This window comes from Sciurus vulgaris, assembly GCF_902686455.1.
Source record: "Sciurus vulgaris genome assembly, chromosome: 7".
Lineage (NCBI taxonomy): Eukaryota > Metazoa > Chordata > Mammalia > Rodentia > Sciuridae > Sciurus > Sciurus vulgaris.
Window position 1 is genome coordinate 112,469,921 of NC_136467.1, and position 20,375 is coordinate 112,490,295.

At 49.6% G+C, this 20,375-nt stretch overlaps 1 protein-coding gene across 1 annotated transcript in view; it reads right to left on the minus strand.

Annotated features, from left to right (window-relative positions):
• Positions 1-355: 355 nt before the first annotated feature.
• Positions 356-20,375, minus strand: part of LOC306665756 (uncharacterized protein) — a gene marked incomplete at its 5' end in the record, with an annotated part of 60,409 nt that continues 40,389 nt past the window's right edge. The window contains one exon of the mRNA XM_079147381.1: positions 356-2,406. Coding sequence (XP_079003507.1) covers positions 1,817-2,406 — 590 coding nt within the window. The 3' untranslated portion in view covers positions 356-1,816. The remainder of the gene's footprint in view (positions 2,407-20,375) is intronic.

Sequence of the window (20,375 nt, forward strand, 5' to 3'; positions counted from 1 at the left end):
CCCTGTGGCTTCTCCCCCAACCCTTTCAAATTGTTTACACACTAAAACTGTTGATACTCCCTCTCTGTGTGAGACACTAGGCTGGGAGCCCCTAGTGGGCAGGGACCTGATCATACTCATCTTTGTGTCCCTCCACCTACCCCAGGGGCACCAGTATTGTGAACATTCAATAAATATTTGTTGAATTGGAATGAACTTCACCAAAACTTCTTTAGATGTGAGTGGTTAGAAAACACACCTGCCTTAAAAAAAAAAAATTAAAAATTAAAAAAAAAAAGTTTTATTGAAAGTTTTAGTTAGAAGTTGAAGACTTTAGGCAGCTGTTGGGTACAAAGGTAAGTAGAAGTTGCTGGAGAACAAGAGTAACCTGAACTGGCCAGGATCCAAAAGTAGACAACCCCTTATAACTCACTCTCCACTCAAAGCGTGTCTTGGACCAGCATCAGCATCTCCTTGGAGTAGATTCAAGATGCTGAGTCTCAGCCCTTGCCTCCATCCCCTGCCTCCAGCTATGGAATCAGAGTCTATTTTAACCAGCTCTCCACATGGTTCCTGCATGCCAAAGAATGAGAGGCACCAGGAGGTAGGGTAGGAGAATTGCAGAGACCAGGCTGCTACCAACCCCAGCACACAAGCTGTGAGCCATGCAAAGGCTGGGGATGGAATTTTACTCAGAGCATTGTGGTTTCAGGCCCTTGGTTTGTTCCTGGAAAAAAGCAGCATGTTTGCTTCTGGCAAATGAGCATACCTTATTAAAATTCTAATTCAAATAGGAAGGTGAGAAGAGCCTGCCCCATCATGGGGAGGCAGATGGGGTGATGGAGGGTTATACCAGATTTCTGAGATTTACCTAGGTAAGTGGATCTCAGCCAGGAGACACTGGCAATGTCTGGAGACATTTTTGGTTGTCGCAGTTAGGAGGGTGGTACTCCCATCATCCAGTGAGTAGAGGGAGGCCAGGGATGCTGGCTTCACCCATATTGCCCAGTGACTTGGGTCCAGAAGAACCGGATGGAGGAAATGGGAGTTTGAAGGACTCATGAGAAGTATTAGAAGGCCACTCTTCACAAATATGAGAAAAAGCTGAAATAAGACTCCAGGAGTAAAGGAGGGCTGGGTCAGGTGACTGAGACCTGAAACAGGAGGGCGGATGGAAGGAGGAGATGGGCGCCCAGAGGCTAATGCCCAGAAAGTGGATATGAAAAAAAATTTATTTATTACACAAAATACTTTCTTATTCATAAAAAAAAGACTTAAATACCCACCCCAAAATACATCAGACTCTTTTCATTTTTCTATTTTCCAAACTTCTTGAAACCTGGTTACAATGATGAAAAAAATAAGTTTGTTTCTCTGAAAATATTTTTAAGAAGAAATGTGTGAAAGTCACCAGAGGGAGATACACCATCAGCATCTCAAGAAGGGAACACTGGAGCCGGAACCACTGCTTTGGTGACAGCTTTCCCCGCCCCTTCCTTCCCGCCTGGCACACAAGTCACAGGAGGGGACTGAGAGCATGGTTCTCCAAGTGTCTTGCCCAGGGCTCATCACTGTCTGGAGGCACGTATTCTGCCTGGAGCTCAAAACAAGAGAAGGGCATTTGAAAGGCCAAGAGGGCCCACAGGATGGGGCTGCCCCACCAGAGCTGAGAGGCCACTGAGAAGCTTCCAGACTGACGTGCGAGGGGACATTCATCCTGCTAACCGGTTCTTTTCCTGGGTTTCCTGGGTTCTTGACTCCCAAGGACCCACCGGCAGGGAGGCCTTGTGCACTGGGCACCCCTTGCCCTGGATGGCCCGGCCGCGCTCGGGCTCCATTAGCTGGCATCTGGAGCATCAGGCAGGGGCTGGGACTGGGGTCCCAGGGAAGAGGCCAGTTTAGTGAGGGCCCTCGCTATGACGTCCAGGTGGCCATTCATCGTCCGCAGCTCCACGAGGATGTCCCCGACGTTGGCCTCCAGGCTCGCAGTAGCGGCTGGCCGCGCGCAGGGCGGCGGGGAGGCGCGCGGGTCCTCGGTGCCCTCCTCCCTGCCCACTGCGCCTGGGCGCGGGGCGCGGCCGGTCTCCTGACCCTGGGCGGGCGTCCGCTCCCGCTCATCCCCGCGGACGCACGGAGAGGAGGCTGAGGGGCAGCCGGGAAGCCAGTCGACGAGGCGCTGGGCAGCCTCCGGGGAGGAGGCGACGACCGTGTAGAGGCCCGCGCGGCGAGGGACGCCGGAGCCGGGGGGCGCGGCGGCGGGGAGCGGCGGCGGCAGCAGCGGGGGCAGCACCGCAGGGCCCGGGGAAAAGGCCTGCGGCTCGCAGGAAGAGGAGGGGGAAGGCAGCGCAGCCGTGGAGGGACCGGGCTCCTCCGAGGAGAGGAACAGGGTGGTCGAAGACTGCGAGTCCAAAGTACTGGGCTCTGAATCTGTCAAGGAAGAAAGGAAAGAGGGTCACTCAGCCATTCATGCCCACTGGCATTTATAAGTGCCAATTCTATGACCAACTCCAAGCTAGGAATTTGAGGAAATGAACGAAAAGATGGAAATTGATTCCCTACCCCTCAGAGCTTGCAATCCAGTGAGGAAGAGTGGGTTATATAGTAGTTAAGGTCTCAAGAAGGAAATGGGCAGGGGTGGTACAGAGCCAGGCACTCAGAAGCCAGAAAGATCATGGAAGCCCAGAAGGCATCCTGGTGAGAGGATCTCCACTGGGCCTAGAAAGGTGGCATTGGCAGGAAGACAGAAGAGTTTCAAGCAAGGGACTACCTTGCATCTCATTTGAAAGCAATCTGGCCAAGGGCAGCGGGTGAACACTTGGCCAGAAGGCCCTTGTCCAGGATTCTCAGAAGCAAAAGTGCACTAAACACCTGATCCCCCAACAGAGTCCCAGCAACACCAGTGTCTCTGGGTGAAGTTTAAGGAGTTTAGGGCCAGGAGCCAGAAGACCTAAGTGCTGAGTCTGCCAAATGATGCCACAGGACATAAGGCAAACCCTGTTCCTCCTTTGGGACTTGGTTTCATTTCTCCAACTATTCAAGAGAGTTGGGCTCAGTTACCTCCAAGATCCTTCAGGACTGATCAATCTAACTGCCTTTAGAAGTTCTCAGTTTAAATCACTGATCTTAGTCTAAATCACTCTACAAACATACCTGTGTCAATTTTCCCCTAATCCTTTGAGCCTCCAGGTAGAAAATGGGTGGCAGCTTCTTGTATCTGGGTATGGTAAAAAGGTTTACCAACCTCAGATCAAAGAAGCTACGTCAATGAGAACAACCTTAACTCGGCTGTCTCAGCTGCCGTTTTTGCCATCCTTGGGCGTATGGCTCATGTTCACCCTGGAAGCAGTTCTGAGTTTTACTGAAGCCAAGTCTCCGAGGCTCCTCTCCCAGTTCCAGTAAGAGTATCTGCATTGGCTTCATGCCTTGTCTGTCCCTTCTGCTCCACCCTTTGGGGATTCCAAGTTCTTCAAGGCAGAATCTGCAGTAGTACCTCAACTCATTATCTGAGCAGGATGGCAGGATGAGTCAGTGAGAGCACAGCCCACTGCACCTGAAGGCATGTTCTGTCCCCCTCATCATGGATGAGCTGCTCAGAGCAGCCCTAGTCATCTGGTGAGAGCTTGGTCCCACATCTGTCCTGACTTCAACGTCCAGCCACATTCTCACAGAGCTCACAGGCCCCAGGTCTTTGAATACTCAGTTTGGGTGGTTGGGGATCATGCCCTTCTGGACCACAGAGGCAATTATTCCTCAGGCAACAATGTGCCACCACATTTTGAGAAAAAGTCACCAATGTGCCTGAGAATTTCTCTGATAGAAATTTCATGGTGATTTTGGCTATTGACTTTCCTGGAACTGCCTTACCTCCACCAAAACTAAATTTCCCCAGGTTACTATGATTATCTTCTTTTACAAATCAAGAAATTGTAAATGTTTCTAAGCACATAACTTCTGCAGGTTGAAAATGATAAAAGAGAAACTCCACAAATGCTTTAGTCTGATTTCACCTGAGAAAGATGTTAATGAACTTCACATATCCAACCCTCGGAGCAGACAAGAGACTTGTACAGTAAATCAAATATAAGTCTAATGTGTAAAAATGAAATAAGCACACAGAATGTTCTAGAACAGTGTTTCCCTAATCCGAATGTCCATGGCATTTCCCTGGGACATTGTTAAAGGGAAGATTATGATTCAGCATGTCAAGAGTGGGGTCTGAGATCCTGCATTTGATATATGGGATTTTTGAAGTAATGACATCATTTCTTTGCATCTTCAGGGATTCCTACAAAATAATATCAGAGTCTTGCTGTACAAACAGCCCTTTCTGGAGGTTGGGAGCTTTGGCGTGCAGGTCAGAGTTCATCAGGGTCCCTAATTTCCTCCCTTGTCCCTTCCCACAGTTCCAGATCCTTAGCTTGCTTCCCTGATCTTCTGAGCATCTGACCACCTGACTGTGTACTTTGTTGTTGAAGCTGTTTAACTAGAGTGTAAGCCCAGTGAAAGCAGGGGACATTGCTTACCTCATTCTCTGCTGTGTCACCAGGGCTAAAATGGTGTCTGGCACATAGAAATGATCAATGAAATCTTGTTGAGCGAATGCCATATAATCATCATCAGTCCAGAAACACAACTGCAAACACAGTAAACTGATCCAGCTGCATGCTATTTGGCCATTCAACCCTCCAATTATTTTGGAGCCCATGCAATATCTGGGACATACTTCTGCTAAAAAAATTATTCCTTGCTTATCTGATACTCGAATGTTCCTGTGCATCCTGTATGTCATCTGGCCACCTTATGGGAAGTCTGTGCTTTCAGCCTGTCTCATAGATGAGGAAACTGAAGCAAAGATGGGTTAAATGTTTGCACAGAGTTAGAAGGAATCTTTGCTGCCATTCGGATTAATTGCTTTAAATGTAGAAATAGTGGCCAACGAAGGACTTGCTGTTCTGTGACACAGCCGATAACTGAGTGAGAACAGTGCCTCCTCTCTCCTAGTCGCCATGCAGGTTCCCATCATTCAGTCACAGGTCAAATACACACTGAGGGCCTCCTGTGTACCAGGCACTGCACGAGGCTCTGAAGACACAGCTCAACCAGAAGTGTCTCCACCTGAAGGAGCAGATGGGGCCACCAGCTCTCTGTTCTCCCACAGAGGTTAGGTTGCTTCCTCTTGCAGACCCAAACCCAGTGGGCAGAACAAAATGAGACAGAATTCCAAAAGAGCTGTATGACGGATGCCCACCAGCTGATTAGTTAGCATGGATCTGCTCACAAAGCTCTGAGCCTCACTTACAAACATGAACTAGGCTGGTGGTGAACCATTGTCACCCAAAGACCAGGTATAAATGTCCCATGGCTGCACTCCTTCGTCTTCCCCTCCCTCATAAGTCCCTCAATCACTCCACCATTCTGGGGAGAGCTGCTCCTTGAAACATGAAAGATGAGGTATGATGAAATTCCAGTGATTCCTGTTCCTATCCCAGTCCTAGAAGTATTTTGGAAAAAGTGCTTGTGGGGAAAAAAATCCTGTAACTAATCAGCATTTGAGAAGTGCTCAGGGTTAGGGAATGTGGCTCAGTGGTGGAGTACTTGCCTGTAATGTGGGAGGTCCTGAGTTCAATCCCCAGTGCAAAACAAAAAAGTGTTCAGTGTCTCTAGACATGAAAGAATGGCAAATGAAAATAATAATAAACTATTATTTTTCACTAGTAAAATATTCAAAGTATTGTCAGACAAATGCTCTCTGAGGACAAGATCACCAGGAAAGACACATCCTCATCCCCTGTTGGTAGCCAGTCGACGTCACTGTTAGCAGTAGGTCACTCAATCTACAGAAAGCAAAGCAACTTGGAAACAATCTCTACTATTGAGAAAAGGAAATTACCAAATCATGTTATGTGAATGAGTTTAACTGCTTGTAGACAAATACATACAATAAAGATTGGGAGAAAGCTCATGAAGACTCGGGGATGTGATTTCCTGAGCTTGCCAGAATTTTCAAAGACTGCCACAGAACCACGAATAGGTTGCCTTCCCTCCTACTGACCTGGGCAGAAAGTGATCGCTTTACACCATACCTGTGGGGCCAGGTCTGCTAGCTGCTTTCTGTTCAATCTTATTGCTGAGTTGGTCTCAATCATTTCCTGACTGGCAACTATGCACTTTGAAAACGGATCCACTTGGCACATTCCCTGTCACCTCCCCAACACCCCGGACTGGGGATGCCTGTGGAAGGGTTGAAGTGTGCAGCCTGGCTCTGGGAACTTGAGACCCATGTCCAAACAAATCCGTCAGGTATCCTCCCTAGAACCTGTGCCTCTCACTGCCCTCCCCCTCTTGGCAAATGGCCTTCTATTTGTTCAACCAAACACCCAGGACCACCCGACCCCTCTCTTTATCTCACCATCCCCACATTATCAGCTCTACCTTCAAACTAGACCCAGCATCTGACCCCTCTGTCTCCAGGAAGAGGCCCAACTGTTGGTGGCTGAGCTCAGGCCAGAAAATGAGCCTCCGAGTTCCAGGGCTCTTTCCTCCCCAACACCTACAGCCTACAGATGGCAATGAGTTATTTAGAATCGGCCCCTTGTTCTTCCCCCTCTCCCAAGCCTCCTCACCACCCACCACCACTGTCCCAGGAAAATCCTTTGCCTAAGTCCTGGTCCTGTTTTGGGCATTGTGGGTAATAGCTAAATTTATTCACTGATTCATCCAATAAACATGTACGGAGCCCCTACAGAGCGCCAGGTAGGATACCGTACCGTGTATAAACCCAGAACTAAACCCTGCTCTCATCATGGGGGCAGAAAATAATCAAATGATCGCACAAAACAAATATGTAATTGCAGTAATGATGCAATCTACATGTTATGAGCTAAATATGCAGGAGGCTGTTCAAAATCTGCTAAAAGAGGAGGACTTGATCTAATCAGGGACATTCCGTGAGGAAACACTGCTGAGGCAGAGTTCTGAAGGACAAGAAGTGAAGGAGCAAGGGAGGGGAGAATGAGGGAGCATGAGCAAGTGCCCGTGGTGGGAGAACGTGGACAGTCAGTGTGGCCCGAGTGGAGGGAGCTAGGGGAAGGGACAAAGGGCGAGAAGGCTCGGGAGGAGAGTAGCGGTCAGGGGCTGTGACATATGACATACACTACCAGTTGTCGCCCAATATCCATTCCCTCACCCTCCTTTTAGAGTTGGGCTATGACCACTTAGAATAAGATTGCATTTTCCAGTCTCAGTTAACAGTAGCCACGTGACTTAACGCTGTACAGAAGAATGCAAGTTAAAAATGTTAATTCCTCCTTCCTGTAGCCTGGGGGTTGGTGGCAATGGCTGGAGCCCAAGCAGGCCCCTTTAACCATATATGCTAAGGATGACAGAGCAGAGAACTAAAGTTGCCTGGGTACCCCGTGACTTTTAGGAGTTGCCGTGCCAATTCTAGTTGACTCAACTGTAGACTTTTCATATGAGGAAATAGAATTTTGGCTCAGTGGAAGAGTACTTACTTAGTATGTGCAAGGCCTTGGATTCAATCCCTGTACTGAGAAAAGAAAGAAAGAAAGGAAAGAAAGGAGAGAGAGAGAGAGAGAGAGAGAGAGAGAGAGAGAGAAAAGGAAGGAAGGAGAAAGGAAGAAAAGAAAGAAAAAGAGAGAGGGGAGGAAAAGAAAGAACAAATTTATTCAAATTGGATTTTTTCGTCACCAACTCTCAATATACATGGTCTTGCTAGGCAATTTAAGGGTTTTGCTATTGTCCTAAAAGCAATGAAAAGCTTTGGGAAGGTTTTAAACCTGTGTGTGTGTGATGTTCAGTTTTGTATTTCAAAATGTTCACCTGTCTGGCAGGTGAGGGGTAGGTGTGGGTGAATGGGCAGGACAGGGGTAGACAGGATAAGAACAGTTAGGAGGTGGCAGTTAGAGCTTAGAAATCACAAACTGATGGTGACTTTTATTAGAGTGGAGGCTCTGGAGATGCAGAGAAGTAGATTCTCCAGGCAGCTGGAATAGGGAAATGAAAGGACTTGGTATCAGCAAGGATGTGGGGAGAAGGTATCAGAGAGACGAGCGTGGTGCCTGGCTTCAGTGCAAGGCTCCAGAAACCCTGCCTCCAGAGAGGAACTTTCCCTTCCCTGCTCTCTGGAGTCCAGGCAGCCTCTGCCCAGCCCACGCCCAGGCCTCCAGCATCGCTCATCTCTGACACACCTCACCAGAGGCAGTCCTCAGAAACATTTCCCAGGAGCCTGGAGGGAGGAGAAGCTCGGTAGCCCCCCGGGAGCTGGAGAAAAGGTCTGTGGGAGGTGGGTGAGCCTGGTCTGCAGGAGAGACCTCGCCTCGGCGCTGCAGCTGGGCCTCTGCCTTTGATGGTTGAGCCTTGGCTGGGCTGCTGCCAGCTCCCTTCAGGATGACCGGCATACAAAAGGGAGGACCAAGTGTCTGATGAACTCAGCTCAATAATATTCTCTTCTTTTATTTTCCAGGAACGTCATGAGTCCCACAGGGCAATCTTCTGGTTTTAAGACCTGGTGAGTCAATCTACAAATACCTCTGACTCAATCTGATCCCAAGTTCTCACCAGGCATCTCCCAGGAACAGGCTCAGCAGGAGAGCCAGGACTGGACCACCACTATGGGGTGAGGACCGTCGGCTTCTGAGGGAGTGGGGTGGGAACAGCTAGATGCCTGACTTGACCTGCACCACACTCAGAGGGAGAGCCCATGTGCATGGAGCACTTACTAACTCCAAGCCAGGCGTTGTCTCTTCTGATCTGCATGGAAAACTGCACCGATTCTGTTATTAGTCTCATTCCACCATTGAGGAATTCGAGGCTCAGCTATGCTAGGTCCCCGGCTCACTGGCACAAAATTAGAAGCTGATACCGAAGGCTCTTCCATGAGAAGGAGGACCCATGCTTTACGCAGTGTTTGCAGGCATGCAGGGAGGGTGAAGAAGGAGGGCCTTTGCCATGGGTCTGCCGTACACTACGTCGGAGATTTGCCACCAGGACTAACATTAAAATCACCCAGGGATGCCTAGCCTGTGCAGGCCCTGGATTCCATCCCCAGCACCACCAGAAGAGAAGGAAAAAGAAATTCATCTGGAGAGCCTTCTAAACACTATCTGTGTCTCCAAGAAATTCAATGAAGATGTGGGTGGGGTGAAGAGTTGAAAAGCTCCCAGGTGATTCTCACATGAGGGTTGCCCAACACAAGCAATTCCCGCACTCTCTCACTTAATTCCAACGATGGAATATACTCAAAATGAGTATATTCATTTGCAAATGGAGAAACTGAGGCTCACAGAATTCTAACAGCTTGGACGTAACCCCATGGCTGGCAAGACCCATATCTCAATCTGTTTCTGACCGATTCCACCCCCACCGTGGTCCTCATTCATGGTGATTCCATTCTCATGTCTGAGCCTCCTCTGTTTGCTGTTGAATTCATGTCGCTTTTGCCTCCCTTTTGTTTAAATTCAATTGCTGTTTGGGGAGCTGCCTGAGAGGAGCCGGGCAGGCTACAGCCACTGAGTGGGGCGGACTGGCTGGAGGCTGCTGAACCATGGGCTCTGCTCCAGGCCCATCAGGGATGTGCCCCTGACTCTCCCAGCAGCATTGCCCACCCATAGTGGCCTCATCCTCTGTCGGGCCACCATCTGAGGGTCAAAGGCCCAGCCCTGGAGAAACTGGGGAAGCCCTTGGTCTCTATTTCCAGCAATGTTAGTGACTTCCCAAGGAGTGACACTGGAAAGGCCATCATTCACTTACTTCTGTGTAAACCATTCAGCCTCTCATTCTCTAGGGACTGAGGAGATGCTGTCGCTCTCCTGTGGCCTAAAGGAGAAGGCCATTCCTCATGAATCAAGTTCACAGTAAAGCTCTGGGGAGGAGGAGGGAGCCACATGGACTGATCCAAGCAGCTGCAAGGTGCTCCTGGCTCAGAGTTCTCTTAAGGAAGGGAGGACGAGGACGTGAAAGCAGGTATTCTACACTCCGGGTCACGGCAGCGGTGCTCACAATAGGCAAAGGGTGGCAGCAATGTGTCCACCTGTGCATGAACAGATAAAGGGAATGTGGCGCATCCATACAATGGAACACTACTCAGCCATACAGAGAACGGGCATAGGTGCGGCCACATGGATAAAACCTGAAGATGCTATGCTAAGTGAAATAAGCCAGTTGCAAAAGTTAATACACAAAATAGTATATGATTCCTCTTGCATGAAATTCCTGGAGTAGTCAAATGCATGGAGACAGAAAATAGAAGAGTGGTCACCAGAGGCTGGGGGCACAGGAGAGTGGGGAGTTAATATTTCATGAGGATGAGAAAGTTCTGGAAATGGATGATGGTGATGACTACACAACAACGTGAATGTACCTAGTGTCGGGAAACTGTGTGCTCACGAGGATCAGGATGGTAAGTCTACGTCCATGTGTTGTACTATAATAAGGGGGGAGATGTGACACCTTAATTCACAATTTTGTCCCAGAACTTGAAAAAAAGACCTACGTACGCATTTTGTAAATGTTCACAAAAGTGAAGTGGAGGAGAGCCTGTAAAGCAACTTGCTGTGGAGGACGTCATAGATCAGGTGCCAGGAAACACCCCAGGAGGCCCCGAGGATATGGATGACTTGCCCCGTCCTGAGTGCCACACGTCAGAGCATCCTCAAAGATGTGTCTTTTACCAGCCAACAAAGTGAAAAGACCCCATGAGAACCTCTTGGTTGGGACCGCAGAAGCAGATTGGAGAACCGGAAAGTCCAGAGCAGGACACTGTCAGAACCACTATTTTAATATATACTTGTTTTTTGGTTGCAGGTGGACACAATACCTTTATTTTATTTTTATGTGGTGCTGAGGATTGAATCCAAGGTCTCATTCACACTAGGTGAGCCTCTACTACTGAGCCACAACCCCAGCTTCAGAACCACTCGGAGACCCCTTCTGTTTCTTAAGCAGAATGCTCGCAACCTCCACACCCTTCACAGCCAGGCTGCTGCTGCATTCCCACTGGCACCAATGACCACAGACACAGGTAGGAATTATTTCTGTTCAAGAACTCCATGGCCCTCAGCCATGCTGCCTGCCACCTCACCCTTTTATCCTTCACCCTGCTTCCACTGTTCTTTGGAGGTACCAGGCATGTTCCTACCTCAGGGCCTTGGCATGTGCTGAACCCTCTGCCTGGGATGTTCCTCCCTTTGATACCACACAGCTTGAGCCCTGCTCTCCTTCAGCCCTCACTCAAAGCACCTTCTCATGAATCCTTTTAGAATCTCATCCATACGTGCCGCCCCTACCTCACCACATCCACTTTCTGTCCCCTTGGCCCTGTGCAGTAGATGCTGTCACTCTTCATGTCCCAAGAGCACTCCAGATGGAGGGAACTGTGCCTGCATGAGGCTTAGAAGATCATGCCCTCAGTCTGAAGTGACTGAGTGTTGGGTGCACGGGCCCAGGGACCTCATCCGATGACTTAAAAGTTAACAAGGACAGACAGCTGACGGGGCTTACCTACTAAGCCAAGGAATTTGGACTTTAAGCAGGCAACGGGGAGCCACCAAAGAGTTTTAAGTAGGCAAATGATAGATTTGATCTGCATTTTTAAAAGATTACTCTGGCATCCGGCCAAGTGGAGGCTGACCTGGAGCTGGTGAGGCTGGAGGTGGGGAGACCAAATATCTCAAAAGATGCTCCAGCGGTGAAGGGGCAGAAGAGTGAGTCCGGCCAACCAGTATAAGAAACCATTTTTTTTCTAGGAATAGATTGAATTTCAGCAAAAAAATTTTCCTGCCACCCTTTACGACAATACTGTGAAGTTGGCTCCCATCCTCGTTCACGTTGGCCACCCTTGGTCTTTCCTGCATCACCATTCAATAAAAGCAAGCATGGGTTTTATAGGATTGTTTGTTAAGCCCCGAGCCAAGCTTTTCTACTCACTCAGGCCAGCCACTCTGCCAATTCATAAATTGGCTGGCTTTTTACATATAGGGTGTGAAAGATAACTCTATGCGTCCTGGTGAACACGCCCCTTTGGAAGGAGACATATGTAACTGTACATAATAGTTTTTTTTTTTTCTTTTTTTTAAAGAGCTGTTTGTACAACCTGTATATTCTTTGGCATGAATATGTCTGAAGTATGGGGAAAAGGAGAGACAGAATGAGAAAGCTATTCCTACACCATAACCAACTTTGGCTCATGAAGCAAAATTCAAAATAGATTATGTTCCTTAGCAATGCCTCCAGGGTTGAACCGTTCCCAAATCAACCCATTTAATCCTTCCTCCTGGAAGGCCACTCACCTTTGAACTTTCTTTTCTAAAATACCATTTAAAAAATAACAATGTCCCGGCACAGTCCAGACCCTGCAGAAGCCCAGGCTCCCTGCCTGCAGAGGAAGAACTCATCCAAGGGCATCTCCCTTGTAAAAAGCAGGCTGCCTGACCAACTCCATGCGAAGAGCGGGCTATAAAAGACGGCATTTGGGCTTTAACAAGGCCAGGAAGCCCGGAGCACAGCCAGCTGGGTAGTCTGAACGAACCCAAGAATATTAGAACCCGGGGTCACATGGAGCCGGGACGCCACCAGGAATGCGGGGAGGAGAGACAGTCTGGCGAGGGGCTGGGGGAACAACTGGACCCCCCACGTCCCCTCCGCTGCCAGCTACGATGTGAGTCAACAGGAGAGGAAGGCAGCCGGGACATCAGGCGGTAGGAGCAGCCTCCCAGGACAGATGGGGAGCTCTGTGCCCAGTCACATGGGGCTGGCCAGGCCCTCTCCACACGACAGAGCTCCGGGACCTCTGGGGGATGCCAGGTGTGGCAGAGGTACACATCCAGGACATGCATCTCTGAGTTTGCCCCATGCCGCCCCTTGCCAAGCCATCATCTGCATTGAGGAAGGATGGAGTGGGACACCCCATCTGGAGAGGAGAGGAGGTGAGGGTTCCATTCCCCAAAGCACCAAGCAGCACAGCTTTTAACATGAATGCTTAGTGAGTTGGAACGAGATGAGCAAAGGGCCCAGGGTGCTCTGGGACCCTCCTTTGTCATGGAAAATCAAGTGACACACTTTGTAAACATTCCTTAATTGAATAGCCCTGTTTCTCTGGCACTTTGGGCAGCCCTGGGAGCAGATCCTGGTTCCCAACCGCTGATGCCTCTGTGTCTGTGCCACCTATGTCCTCAAACCCCTTGCACTTAGGAGCAAATACTCCTGAGAGATGGCAGGGCCATAGTAGGTTCTCTATTTGCCCCCACTAGGCCCTTTCAATACCCAACCCTTTCTCTCAAGGGTCCCTCTGAGCTGGACCTCCAGCCATGCCACTGTGCTTCTCCCTTGGGACTTTTCTAATTTGGGTCTGAGCTTTTCCTTTTCTTCATTCCGTGCCATTCCTCCTAATGATAACCCTTTGTGCCAGCCTCAATTATACACAGAGCTCAAATGAGCAAACCCGACTCTAAATTTGGCCTCCTCCGTTGGAAGGGAGGGCCTTGGGCATCTTGCTTTGCCCAGAAGGAAAGATACTGCTCCCCATGGGGAAACAAAGCCAAGGAAGCAGGGGAAACTTTTGCAAAAATAAAAATCTAGAATGAAGAAACAGACCAGCACCAGCTGCCCCAGTCACCGGGGCCTAAGGCATCTTCAGCCAGGCCTGTTAGGACTCTTTGCCCTGCCACAGGCACGCAGAAGCACCAGACAGGCTTTGATTTTTCCTTTTTAAAAATGTCCTCCAGCCTGACCCTACCTATGCTCTCACTGCAGGGTTAGCAGAGGGTGAAATGAGAACATTCCCTGGGAATTTCCTGACTTCTGTGAATTTTTCTCAAGATCTGGCTGTGAGTCAACATGATGCACTTGTGACACGTGGAAGAACTTGCAGTGGCTTCCCCTCCCTTCTGGAACACCATGAGAAGCATCTCCCTGCTAAGTAACAAAGGATGGGACCAGAAGTTCCCCTCTCCCCGACTCTCCCTCCATACTGTCCCCAAGTGAAAGGAGCTAAAGGAACTGTTTCCACCAAACTCCACCAAGACATCAATACTTTGCAGAACTACAGGAAGAGCTCTGTGCATGCGGGCGACCTCCTTTCAAAGTTAAGCTCTTGTGTATGATTTTGTTGATCTTTACATTTTTTGGCATTTAGAAAATGGGAGGGGGTAAGGAGGAAAGAAATAAAGGAGACTGGCTCAGATTAACAGTGTCTGACAGAATCTGAGAACCTAAAGCATTCCCTGAAGGTCCAACTCAACTGACTGGGAGGTAGGTTGAGTCATCCGTTCAATCTTATTGATGTTGACAAAAAATCTCAGATCCTCAAACCAAGTAGATTCATTACAATTTCATGTGTGAGTTGTCTGGCCACCAGGAATGGATGTTACTTGCCAGTGGAGACCAGATGCCACCAGTCTGTGCTAGTGATAATTGATAATTGCCCCCCAGAGTTTGGGAGAGGAGCGCTTAGGTCAGTGACATCCTTCAAAAGATCCTGGAATCAGAACTAAGGGAATGTGAGGCTGAGACTGTATCTGTCTGGGAAGCCTGGCCTCCCGCATGGGGTTGGGAGCTGATGAGCAAGCTCTTTGCAAACTGTGCAAACACATCCAACAGCACAGGGTTGGAGATGTCACCATCATCAGGGTACACCAGCTTCAGCACTTGGGACCAAAGAATATGAATGCCTTTGACAAACAGAGCCCAGAATTTCTAACGTCCTCGTGAGTTTAGGGGGAATATCTTTATTCCTTTTTTTCAAAGGCAGAAACAGGATGACACCAAGAGGGTTGCATGCAGGCATTGGTGAAAATAAGAATCCTCATGCCCAAGAGCCACTCATCTCTAGCCACTTAGCCCCTTCTCCTTCTAGCCCAAGACCCCAAGGGACAGCCACGCGTCCACCACTGTGGAAAGCATAACCTGGGAGAAGTCTCGACTGAAGCAAAAGCTGACTGAGGAGAGTCGCCCTGTTCCTCCTCTCTGTCTTTCCTGAGCCCTGATGTCAACTCTGAACAATGACAACTAGAGGTGGCATGGCAGAGCAGCTCTGCACCCCCGGAGTCAGGGGTTAGGTTGTCCTGCTCTCCCCAGGACAGAGTCTGACCTGGCACACTGCGCCACCCCCAGATTCCTGAGGCCACCACAGGCTCTCACACTTTCCACCACTCTGGGTACTTTCTGTCACTCTGGGGTAAAAGTGAGACCTGTATTTTCCAGGGTGCCTCCCACTGAGGTGAAGGTCATTTCTCTTCTCCCGCTTCCCTCACCCTCCTGTCCTCCTCACATGAACAAGCACATAGGTCCGTGGTCTTGCCACCATCAAAAGAGACAACTCTTCTGTTTCCCTCTCTTTCTGGGGAAAAAAAAAAAGTTGGTGTTATTTACTTGCTTAAAAGCAAATCAAGAAAATAAAATGAGGTAAAAAAATGAATCAAATCTTAATGAATAAATATTTTATTTTACAATTTTAATTGTATTTTTATATATAGTTTTTTCATGGTTAGCAGAACCTTTTCTTTCTCTAGACAATCGCTTCACTGCTGGCTCTTCGCTTTGGGGGCCGGGCGCGGGGAAGGGCCTCTGGGGCCGAGGCTCCACCCAGAGGGCTTGCCAGCTCCTCAGCCTGGATTTTCTTCAAGACCCAAACAGGACACTCATTGGTGGGCTCTGGGAACGTTTTCTTTCAAACTGTGCTGTAGTTCACTTTGATATAAACTGAGCCAATGAACACACCTTCCCACGGTTGATGGGATGAGGCTTAATTATTGAAAATTTGTAAAGTGTTTTAAGGCGCAAAGATTAAAGGAGTAACATGAGAAAAAACACCACCATGGGGTAGGAGTCTGCCTAGCTGTCATGCATGACGGGCGGCTCTTCCCCAGGGTCTTGATATTACAAGTACCATGAGCTCTGAAGTCTTTAGAAAGTCTTTAAGTAACTTCTTGCCCTGCTTTTCTTTACCTTTTTAAAACGTTTGCCTGTTTTCCTCCTCTGGACTCAGCCAAAACCCTACGCTCCGGCCGTGTGTCATCAGAATGCAAGTCGTAGGTGGGTGAAGATGGCGCCTTTCTGCCTTGGCTTTCCTTTCCTCTTTCACCCATGCCTCCCTCCAGTGCTCTTGTCCCCACTTATGCCTCCTTTTTTTTCCCCACTTGGCACATGTTTTCATAAATTAAAACAAATCTGATTTTGAGCCCTTAGCTGTAAATTCTGCTTCTGCCTCTTAGACTGAGCACCATAACAAGGTACTGACTCCCCTTCCTGAGCCGGGTGCCCTGGCAGGGACACAGAGTCAGAGTGGAACCCTGTACCCAAGGAGCCCAGGTGGCACTAGATGACTCTTCCCTACTCAGGGCTTCAGGACAGAGCATCGCACTCCGAATGTGGGAAAACACCCAGGCAGCTGCTCAGGGTGGCCCTGGGGCAGCAGCCAAGAATGCCCATTGTCCTGGCTGCAGCTGTGTCCCTAAACAGGTGCTGCCTGGTGGCTAAGTGCCCAAATGTGTGACAACCTCCCCTGCCCCAGCACATAGAAACATCCCAGATCAGGGGCATTGGAGGGCTCTCTCCAATTCCCACTTCCCTGTCCTGAGGCCACAGAGATAGGGAGCAGAAGACAGGTCACAGGCACCAAAAGGCAGCCGGCCATGCTCCTTCTGCTCTCTACCCCCAGCATGTAATTAACAGGACACTGAACAGATTAGGGCAGCCCTTCCCTGACCCCAGACCTCCCTGGCATCACTGCAGGGGAGGAAATGTCCCCAGAGGAGGAAGCATCTGGTCCTTCACTGGCTGGCATCACACCAGGCACCAAACAGCTGCTGCCACCCACACCACCCTCCCTGAGAATCCCGCCAGGCTCAACGCTCTGCTCCTGAGACTAGAAGAAGCAAAAGATGGAGAGATGAAGCGGGTCTGAGCCTGGGGACAAGACAGAGCCAGGAGACCTTCCTCCTGCACCTGGGGCCCCTCTTTGCCTCATCTCTTCTTTCTTGTCCTTCACCTGTCCCTCCCCCTCCCCCACCTTTTTCCTCTTTTTGTCTCCTCTCCTGCTGGTCCACATTCCCACCTTCCACCAGTCCTCCTTTCCTCCCTCCCAGCAGTCTTCTCTCTTCTCAAGGCTGGTTAGTTACCTTGGTGTGTGTGTGTGTGTGTGTGTGTGTCCTCCTCCACGAGAGCAGGGACTGAGCCTTAAATAGCTGCACAGCAGTCCCCATCCCTGTAATAGCGTTTCATGCATCCCTGCAGAAATGAAAACCAGATCCGAAAACATTTGATGTAAGTCTTGCTTGCTTCTGTCTATAAAATCTCCTACCCCAATGCCTCATGCCTGGGGAAGAAACCCACTTCTCTCTTTCGTACCTGTTTTCCACTTTTTTTTTTTTTTTGGCAGTACTGGGGATCAAACTCAGGGCCTTGTGCTTGCAAGGCAAGCACTCTACCAGCTGATCTATCTCCCCAGCCCTGTTTTCCACTTTGAAAAGAGGGTTTCCTAGGAGATATTAACTGGAGCTCCATGAAAATTCAGTTCCACCATCGACTCATGCTGTCACATTCTGAACTGAACAAAGCTGTTTCCTTAACTATAGGAATTCTCAGGACCTTAACGTGATTGGGGGGGGGGGGTGGTAAATGTGCAAGAGAGAGATAGATTTCCAAGTTTTTGCAATCTATCAAGTCCTCCATTTTCGAGAAATAGTTTGAGAGGCAAGTATTCCCTTGGCCCTGCTGCAGTAGCTGCCAGCTCCTCAATCTGCACAGTGCCTAGCACAGGACCCTGGAGAGGCTGTCACTTAATAAATACCAGACCCTCTGCCTTTCTTCAAGCGAGAAGAGCAGAAGTTCTTCTTCCAGAACTTTAGACTCTCCCTTTGGCAAGTAAGGGTCTACCTCAAGCCTTTACTCTGGGGTACATTTCAGCCATGGAAATAGTAAAGAGTTACCAAAGTTACTCTGTCCCTCATAAGGCTCCTTATAAAAAGCCACGCCCCACAGGTGTTTGTCACCAGCAGTACCTGCACCAGTACAACAGACTCCTCGCAACGCCTGGAGAACCACGGTTCCGGCACTGTGGCCTACGACTATCTTAATTTCAGCCTTGCCCTCCTGCTCCCACTTCCTTGGACCTGCCTCACTTCTTTCAAGCCCCTCATTAATTGACTCTCACCTCCTGAATCCCTGGGAGCTAGGCATGGTGGTCCATGGGACAGGGACCTAGGACCATGCCCTGGTCTGGAACCCTCCAGACAGCCCCATGACCAGGACACATGCCCTTGGCCAATTTTGTTTCCTTCAAATCAGGGGAAAGGGAGGGATCTTCTTTCTGGGAATTCCCAGATCTGTCTGGGAATGTTGGCAATGCTGCAGAGCACGGGACCAAGGTGGGTAGGAGGTACTACGGAGGCCAAGCCAAGGACAGGGCCAGGGGAATTCCCATAGGGCACCATTAGTGTGGAAGCTTTGAAAGAGCACGTTCTTTACATGCCCGTTGCTGTTCAGAGCAGCATTGTTGTTGACTGAACACTTGTTCCGACCATTTCCTTCTTATTTCCCAGTGACACTGCCCCTACCAAGAGGGATGGGGAGCATGTCAGAATCAGGCAGTGAGAGTCCCTGAGCAACCAGCACTGCAGACAAACATGTTCTTTCCTCTTCTGGTGCCTTGGCGTGAGTACCCCAGCAGCACACAGGTAAGCACGGCTTGGGAGCCCCCAAGCCTCTGTGCCACGTAAGTCACTTTCCAGCCTGGACCTCAGTCTACTCATCTTCAATGTGCACATAATAGCTCCCTCCAGGCCTGTTTGGTAGGGGCCTCTGAGATTCATGTTGGTGGGTGGGAATATGTGAGAGCCCAGTACTCCTCATTCCTCCGTCCCAAAGCTTTCCTTCCTCCTGCTCAGCATCTCTTCCCCTTGAAGACTCTGCCAACACACGAATGGACAGGAGACCAAAGTTCTCAGCTTGTTAGATTCCAATGACAGAATTTCACAGCAAGCGTTCCCTGAGCTGCCTTACCTGAGACAAACTATTCATCTTAGAAAAGACAGGTCCACCCTCCCCTTCCCATTTGCCCAGCCCTGACTATTACTCTCTCCTCACCTCTGCAAGCCCCTTCCAGAGAAGCTCTCCAAGAAGTGGCAGAGCAAGCACTACTTTGGACCTTTCGAGACTTAATCAAGGTGACCACACCTCCATCTTCCTTCCACATGCCATTCACACAGAGTGAGAGGGAAGTGAGCCAGTGGGGAAGAAGACTGAGGAGGAGAGAACAGGCTGGCTTCCTCACCACTCCAACTGCCATGGCATGCGCTTCCGCTACAGATTCTCTGAGTCTGGTTCCCAGCACTGTGACCAGCGTGATTCATACAGAGGCCTAGGACTAGATGTCTTTCCCCCAGGCAGAAGAGCCCTCCAAGTGGCCAAGAGCTCAGGATAGGTGCCCACTGCTCCTTCGCCTCCCTGACTATGACTCACAGCACCCTCGTCAGCCAAGTCCCAGAATTTGGGGTCCCGAGATGTGTCCCATCCCTTCCCCCCCCCTCTGTCTCATGGAAGGACCCATTGCAATCCTACTCCCCAGCTTGATACTGCCAACTTCCCTTCTCTAATGTCCCAGCCAAAATGCTGAGCCCTTGAGGCCACACACAGAGGAGGAAGATTCCAGAAGCACAACCTGTAAAGTGGGGGACACTTTATCCAGGGACAGCACAGATGGGTAGAAGCAGGGAAGGAGGAGGAAGGAAGGAAAAAGAGAAAGGTAAGAACATTAGGCCAGGAAACCCTTAAAAATGAACTTTCTCTTCCCAAAAAGAGGGGTCTAAATGGCCAAGGAATGCCACAGAAAGGAGCACATACAAGTAAATAAAAGTCTGGTTATTTTAGGACTCGGTGGAGAATGGCTGCTGGTGGTCTGTGCCTTCCTCCTGGGGGGTCGGCATTCATCCCAGGGAAGAAACTGGGTCATCAGCAGTCTGGCCCTGCCGCCCGTGGTGGCCAGCATGGCAGTGCGGTGGGCGGCCACATGGGTGGCGGCTCCAGCCGCACCTCAAGGCGGTCCATCCGTGTGTGTGAGCAGCACTTTGATATCTGGCCACGAAAGGGCAAGTTCTCAAAGCCCCCATTCATGGACCCTACACACAGGAGCAGCAAACAGAAAAAAAAAAAAAAAAAAAACAGTGCTTCCCATTGGTCTAGAAAGGTGGGTTCCTGTTTATTAGTGGAAGACCACATAAAGAATGCACGGTCGCAAATGTTCCTTCCGAGCAGCACAGAAGCTGGTGGCTGGAAGTTTAAAAAAAAAAAAAAAAAATTCCATCCAGGAAGCACTTGGGACAAAAAGCTGCCCCTGCAGGCCCCCATGTTAGTTTTAGAAGGACAGTCTACTAAAGCATGGGCCC